The sequence below is a fragment of the Syngnathus floridae genome, chromosome 20, assembly GCF_059516105.1.
Source record: "Syngnathus floridae isolate MCC-2025c chromosome 20, RoL_Sflo_1.0, whole genome shotgun sequence".
In the NCBI taxonomy this organism is placed as follows: domain Eukaryota; kingdom Metazoa; phylum Chordata; class Actinopteri; order Syngnathiformes; family Syngnathidae; genus Syngnathus; species Syngnathus floridae.
The window spans coordinates 5116235-5123555 of NC_142432.1; the positions used below are offsets into that span (position 1 = coordinate 5116235).

General features: G+C 55.2%; 1 protein-coding gene across 1 annotated transcript; it reads right to left on the minus strand.

Annotated features, from left to right (window-relative positions):
• Positions 1–260: 260 nt before the first annotated feature.
• On the minus strand, positions 261–7278 carry cdk13 (cyclin dependent kinase 13). The gene is made up of 14 exons (XM_088363725.1): positions 5343–7278; positions 4605–5177; positions 4323–4481; positions 4109–4248; positions 3869–4039; positions 3597–3786; positions 3444–3500; positions 3145–3246; positions 2995–3072; positions 2657–2773; positions 2447–2578; positions 2157–2356; positions 1595–2044; positions 261–1520 (listed from the first exon to the last, which is right to left on the minus strand). Exons 1-14 carry the CDS (start codon positions 6440–6442, stop codon positions 862–864), a joined length of 4128 nt encoding a protein of 1375 aa, XP_088219851.1. The 5' UTR covers positions 6443–7278; the 3' UTR covers positions 261–861.
• Positions 7279–7321: the final 43 nt, after the last annotated feature.

The window sequence follows — 7321 nt, forward strand, 5'->3', positions numbered from 1 at the left end:
GATGGGGAAATATTTTGTTTCTCCAAATCAGCGTCATTATTAGTTACAAAGAAAAAGTATTGAATAAAGACAAAAAAAATTATACTTCACGAGCTGCTCAAAATGTTTGTGGAAGTAACCCCGTGGCAGTGTAAAACGTGCTAAATGAATGGCAAGCACATTTGTCTTCCGCTGAGAATACCCTAGAGTAGAAAATAACTTTTACAAAATGGCACCACCCAGTGGTAGCATAGGTAACATACAGTCAAACGCAGCAAAAAGACATTGAAAAATAATCTTTATAGTAACTGAAAAGACAATAGTTTTACACAGTGGCATTTCTTTAATAAACACTTGCCAAAGGGAAATCTGGTGTGGTCGGGATTTTTTTAATACCAAAAGAAAAGAGAAGAAACACTTTGTGTCCTTTTTACGTTGAACCATTTTACAACTTTTACATTTGCTCCAGAGTCTCGCGTTCATGATGAAATTTGCTCATCCAAGTGTCATCACACAGGAGCATTATTGTAAAAAAAAAAAAAAAAAAAAAATACACACGAGGAAGGCGGGGGTCAAATGATGCGATGCCCTTGACCTGCTAAAAGTGTTTTTGAACTTACTTCAGTCAGTAGTGCAAAACATGACTACTAACAATCCTGAAGTACTGTCTAAGTGGTCGCAGTCACTGGTCGGGTAAGAATGCACCAGAATAAGACTAGCTGTCCACCGCCCCCCCCCCCCTCAAAAGATTGACGTTAAAAGACTCATAAAACAAATTACAACAAAAATATGAAAATGGTCTGAGAAAAGCTCCTCTAACAAACTTGACCGTCTTGGACGGGGGGAGGGGCGTCAAGTCACAAAGTGTCGCTTCCAGTTTGTCTAGAAGGGCAGCCCTCGACCTCGAACGGTGGAGTTGATGTGAGGGACAAAGCCGAGGGGGACCTGGGAGGAGGGCGAGGCCCAAGCGCGGCCTGGTGGCGGGACGGGCGGCGGGGGAAGAGGCGGCATGCCGTCCTTCCGGGCCAGAGTGTGGTTGTACAGGTGGAGGGCGCCGGGGTTGGGCTGGCCTTCCACTGGGAGGGGGCTGTATTCAAAGCGGTGGTCCTTGTCCCCGGCAAACAACATCCCAGGGGCTCCTCCTGTGGTGGGGGGGCCCGGTGGGGGGAAGGATTCTAGGGGTGGGGCCTGGCTCGGTCCGCTAAACGCTTCTCTCAGTGAGTGAGGCGGTAACCCCGCGCCCATCATGTGACCCATGAAGCTGTCCCCAAAGCCTGTGGGAGTGAAGGGGGGTGGCGGGACCGGGTGGCCAAAGTCGCCCCCGTAGCCGGGCCCTTCCGCGGTGGGCAGGGGCGGGTAGTCAGGCTCGGGCGGGCGGGCGCCGCCGTCGCCTCCCCCGGCCGACGCGATGGGCGGGGCGTGGCCGGGCTTGGGTTCGGGCGGCGGCCGCCTGTAGTCCAGGTCGGAGTGCAGAGGTGGCTCCGGGGGCTCGGGGGGTCTCTGGTCCGGGGGCAGGATGGGGACAGCGGCCAGGTCCGGCACTGTAAGACCAACAAAGACAGAGTGGTCCAACCAACGTGCGATTCTAAATCAAATGACAACTAAAATGGATTACCAGGGGTGACTGGGCTGGATTCTGTGGGTCTCTTAGTATCGGGAGGGAGCACATCTGCTCCCGCTGACAGGTTGCTGTCGGCCGCCTCCGGCCCGCCCCCAGCCTCCTGCCTCTGAGCCTGCAGTAGCTGAGCCAGCAGCATGGTGACGGCCGTCTGAGTGGCGGCTGCAGCAGCGGCCGCTGCCGCATCCCCTTCGGGGGGAGGAGAAGGGGGCTTGGGCATGGGCGGGGTGCGTGGTCGCGGGGGCTTGGTGACCAGTGGCTGAGCCGCCTCAGGGGGGGGCAGCACTTTGGACAGCTGCTGCAACGTCTCCTGGTTGACCTTGGAGCTCACAGCCTGGAAGAACTGGGCCGGGTTAGCGGCGGCGGCGGCGTTGTTGGGCGGCCCGAGGAGATTCAGCAGGACGGCGAATTGCTCCTGGGTCAACTGGGAGTTTGGAGCTTTCGCGTCTGCCCATAAAACAGTACAACAGGGGTTACTATGCGGCTGGCCTGTTTTCCGTACGCAATGCGAATATTAACAGTCGAATAGCAACAACGTGCAGCATCTTCTCGCCCTCACCCAGCAGTGAAGAAGCAGCCGCACTCGGGGCTTTGATGCCGGCGGATGCCGGGAATCCCTGAGGTGTGTTACTGCGACTGTCGTCCAGGCCCAGCTCCTTGCGCGGCGCCTTGGGCGGGCCGGCCAACTCCTCGGGCATCTGCTTCTGACGCCGACGCTTCTTGCTCCACAGCTCGTGACAGTCCTGCCACAGTGGGAGACTGGAGACACAAAAGGAACTTCAGTGGTTCGTATCCAAACGGTCGTGATCTCAAAAGTAAACAAACTAAGCCGCCTCCTGATGAACGTACTCTGGCGGGGGCATTTTGTCGGGGTCCACGTCCTTGAGGAACTCGCAGCTCAACGCCTGCTCGCCCGTGCATCGCTTGCTGGGGTCAAGGTTCAGCATGTGGTCAAACAAATCCAGCGCAGTCGGAGGAATGCTGAAGGAAGGACAAGGCCTCAAGGTTATCGACTCAAAATGCAGTACTAGTCAAAGTAAAGCAGGACTTAAAACTTACAAGGCAAATTCTTCCCGCAGTCGTCGCCTGTACTGCTTCTTTGGTTTCATGGTGTTGAAGAAGGGAAGCTTGATGACATCGGGCCACACCGCCGGACACGGACTGCCGCATATCCGACTGCGAGACAGCAAAGTGCTCCAATAAGTTGGGAAGCCAGAAAGTTGTTGCAACGATGGACACCAACTGTCGTAACGCCAACATTTGTAACGTTTTGCGTGGCATGTGAGCATGATGTTGGAAGGCACGACTAACTGACTGAGGTTTGATTTCTGTCTGTCTTCTTGAAGCTATGTGTTCAGAAACAAAATGGACAAAATCCAAAAGTGCAGTTCTAAGACCTGATCAGCTCCAACTGGGCCAGCTCCTGGTTAGCTTGGAAGATGGGCTTCTTGGTGAACAATTCTCCCAGAATGCATCTGCGAACAGTGTCATTTTGTTTGTCCAAACCACATTCGTTTGTGACGCCATTGTCCTCTTTGTGTCCTTACCCGCAGCTCCAGACGTCGATGGCCGGCGTGTACCTCTCTTCGCCCAGCAAGAGCTCCGGGGGGCGGTACCACAGCGTGATGACTTTGTTGGTGTACGGCCGACTGGGAACGAGACGCAGACGTTGAGCGGCCGAAACTGAAATGCGGCGCGACTCAAACGCTCAACGTGACAAGTGACGCTTAAGAGTTCTCCAATAAATTCAAATTCTGTTCAATGGGATTACATGACGTGAAAACGCCTTGCCGGAGTTGGACGAATAACCAAAGAGGTGCGTGCGAAGGCGGGCGGGCGGGCTCACCTCTCTTCAGAGTTGTACAAGCGAGCCAGACCAAAGTCTGCCAGCTTGATTTTTCCTCTGATAGGAAAGAGAGAGAGAGAGAGAGAAGATGTGTTAGGAAACCCAAGAGTCAAAGTCATCATCAGGCTGGCCGGTGGCACGGAGGGGACCCACTTGTTGTTGAGCAGGATGTTGGAGCACTTGATGTCACGGTGCAGGAAGTTCTTCTTGTGGCAGTAATCCAGCCCCTCCAGCAGCTGCCGCATGAACGACTTGATGTGGCTCTCGTTGAAGTGCACCAGGCCCGACTCCAGCAGCCCCATCAGGTCGTGGTCCATGTACTCAAAGACCAAATAGAAAGCACCTGCCCGTAGAAGAAGGGATTTGTTGCAAGGTTTCTGTGGCATCTAGAATAAATCCAAAGGGGCACACGAGACGAAGCGTACCTTTATCGTTCTTAAAGTCCAGCGCGTCCTCCTTGTCGGTGACGATCTCCTTCATGTTGATGATGCTCTTGTGGTTGAGCTGCCGTAAAATTTTGATCTCTCGGATGGCCGTGATGGGGAAGCCCTCCTTCTCGTTGTCCAGACGCACCTTCTTCAGAGCCACCATCTCCGCTGCACACAGCATGACGAGCAGCATGTCTCGCTGGGGTGCCACTTAAGCAAAGGAGAGCGTTCCCCCACCTGTGTCCTTGTCTTTGGCTTTGTACACCTGGCCGTACGTGCCTTCTCCCGTGATGCCGATGATCTCAAACTTGTCTACGCAGCGCTTGCCCCAGTCGATCTCGGTCTCCTTGATCTCGCCGTATCTGGGGCCGCACATTCTGAGATGCGTGTTTCGAGAGGGACATTTGGTTCGTATTCAAACAGGTGACGAGTGTGAAAAACGCTAACTTACTTGGGCCTTCTACGCGGCGCTTGGTTTTTTTTGTCGTCGGCCGGACTGCGAGGAGAAGACGTCCGGCTGGAGAGAACCGGCGGGAGCGGCAGTTCGGCAAGCAGCTGTCGACCCTTTCGGTCGGACTTCTTCTTCGCCGACAAGGAAGAGTCCTTTGCGCTGAGGGGGGAGAAAAAAGCATTGATGGATTTTTGCGTAATTGTTTATGTATGGCTCTACAAAGAAATGACATTAAAGAAAACCACGATGACGTCTATATGGTGGATTTTCACAGGTACCCACCAGTCAACTTTATCAATTTGCTCAAGAACACTCAAGGGAAGCGGAAGGGACGGGACACCAGAGATGAAGGTCCCACTGGCTCGTTCCTTCTCTTTGCTCGGCCCGCTTGCCGTCGTGGCTTTCTTCTTGGAGTCATCTTTTGCCTTTGCGTCTTTGTTCCGGGGGGTGGGCTGCTCCGTACTCCTCTTAGAAGTGCGGTTGGAGGGCGACTGGGGCTGGCCGGACGTGGGCGTGCGTGGGCCTTTCTCCACCGCTGTTGTTGGAGGTGCGGGTGGCGAGGGCGGGCGGCCCTTCCTGGCCGCGTGGTTGGTCTTGGGACTGGGCTGGTGTGCGCCAGTGCTGCCCTTGGTGGGCGTGGAAGAGTTGCCTGCGCTTTTGGCTTTGGCGGCGGCCTCGGCTGCTTTGGCCTTCTTCTGCTTGCTGAGCTCGGCCGCCAGGCTGCTCTTGAAGGTCAGCGTGCTCGGTGAGAGGCTGGAGGGCCGGCTGCGGGAGCGGGAATGGCGGTGGCGGCTGCGGGAGCGAGAATGCCTGCTGGGAGGATACGGGCTGCGGCTGCGAGACCTCACCGATCGCCTGTAACAAAAAAGACGCAGCGTGTTTACAAGCACTTTGCACGTTTCAAAGTACAGCCGGACTACATTGTGTCTTGTCGGAATTTGGCTATTCATTACAGGCCTTGGACTACATTGTCCAGATAAGGTGAGAAATCCTCCGCCAGATCTCAGGCTTGTACCTCACCTGACATCCGGACTCGGGCTGAGGGATTTCCTGTAGGGACTTCGAGATCTCCGCCGGCCTCCGAACGGACTGGCGACAAACTCCCCCTGCTCGTACGGACTGTGCCGGCCGTAACTGGGAGATCTGCGCCAGTTGGCCGGACTGGTAGGGGATCGCTTCCTCTTGCTGCTCGGGTACGAGCTGGGTGACTTGGCAATACCGTAAGCTCCGTACACGTCAGCGTCTCGGCTGTAGTAGTTGGGCATGGGAGAGCTTCTTTTGCTCGGGTAAGTGGGGCTTCGTCGCGATATCATCTGGTTGTAGCCAGGCGGGGATTGGTAGCTGTACGAGTAGGATGTCCCATAGGGACTTTCAGCTTTGAATCCCGGGCTTCTCCTGTAGGTTCTCAGCTCTTCGTCTCGATATGACTGAGGAGGAACGTCTCTGTACGCAGATGGCGGTTCTTTATCAGCTCTCGTTTTACTCTGTCGCCTTTTGGAGTCCCGTTTGTCTACAGCCTGCGATGACTGACCGGCGGACGACCTTTTGCCATTTTTGTCATTAGCCTTCATCACGTCTCTGTGGTTTTTAGAGATGCTAGGGCTGAGGCCACCACGAGGTTTGGCGTTTCTCTCACGATTAGGACGTTCCTTCCTCCGGTCGAGGTCCTTGCTCCTTTCCACGGGTCCTTTGGCATGCTCGTCCCTGATGGGGAAAACGTCCCGGCGGTCCCTCACCGGGCCGTTACACTCCCCGAAGTCCGCGGAGAACCGATCGACGTGACGCTCCAGTTTAGGCGAGGGGCTACCGGAGAAGCGCTCGGACTGGGAGCTCACGTCATCGTACTCCACCAGTGTCCGAAGTTCAGCCTCCTTGACCAAAGTGCCATGTCGGTCATTGACAGTGCCTTCCGTTGCACCAATGTGCCACAAGTCTCTGTCCTTGGCCTGTCTGCGTTTCTTCCGACGAGAAGCCGAGGAGCGTCTATTGTCCCGGTGTCTGTCCCGCTGGGCCGTGCTGCTTCCCGGCTTACTGACGTTACGCCTGTCCTGCCTGCTAGCATTTCTCTGCGCGGAGGGACTCCGGCCGCGGCCATCCCGAACAACATCCGAATTCGGCATTTATCCAGAGGGTTACATCAACGCCACGCTCACTGAGAAAGAACCTTTTACACTATTAAGCTTCCGGCTGTGCAGTGGGACATAATAACACCGGGCTAGTTAGCATCATAATTCACGTTCGGAATGCCGCGGCTATCGCGATCACTAGCTTCACGTTAGCATCACAAAGCTAACAGATTATGTTTTGAATGTGTTCCACGAGAGTTTTATCACGACCCAATTCGGCCACACGCACAATTTGACATTCAGCTAGCAGTCGACGATTAAACATCCGGACTCCTCCACGGTGTGCATTTTTACAAATTGGCTAGCACATGCTAAGTAAATGTGAGCTAGGTTAGCCTCCGGGGGCTAACGGTACCCGACGACAAACCGCATTCGTGGACAAGAGTGCAGGCCCGAGGCCCGTCCGGATTTAAAGCCCCGATTCCTTTAACCCACTGCGGCTGGTGCGGTACGAGCGGGTACTTCCACCCGTAGTTTGGTGTCCGAAGTCAAAAGCAAACTTGTCGGCCTCCCATTTGACACCGCCGAGTCGCAACAAGGAAGTTAGCCGCCAAGTCGCTAGCCAACTGGGAAGCTTTCTTGTCTCAGCGTGGACTCGATCGCAACTGCCGTCAGAAAGCCGCGTCCTCCGTCGTGTGATCCACCGAGTGATTCGCTCCCGTCGGTGGCGTCATCATTCTCGAAGGCGCCCCCAAGCGAGCACCGTGCTTGATTTGAATGAAGTTCCCGAACGGCGTGAACTTAGGCAAGGCAGGCGCGTTACTGAGCTAGTGCTATCCAACACTTCTTGGGCCCCGCTGACTGGCTGCCCTAGACGAGCTTTCAAACTACAGGCCTCGTGCGCCGGCGTCAGCCAATCACGGCGTAGTGCGA

What these genes read in the sequence shown, in the direction of transcription:
- cdk13 (XM_088363725.1), bottom strand. Translation starts at nt 6,442, where the DNA reads ATGCCGAATTCGGATGTTGTTCGGGATGGCCGCGGCCGGAGTCCCTCC. An exon ending in TTGTACAACTCTGAAGAGAG is followed by an intron (nt 3,247 to 3,443) that starts GTGAGCCCGCCC and finishes TCTCGTTCCCAG; the next exon opens with TCGGCCGTACACCAACAAAG. An exon ending in CTGCGGGAAGAATTTGCCTT is followed by an intron (nt 2,579 to 2,656) that starts GTAAGTTTTAAG and finishes TCCTTCCTTCAG; the next exon opens with CATTCCTCCGACTGCGCTGG.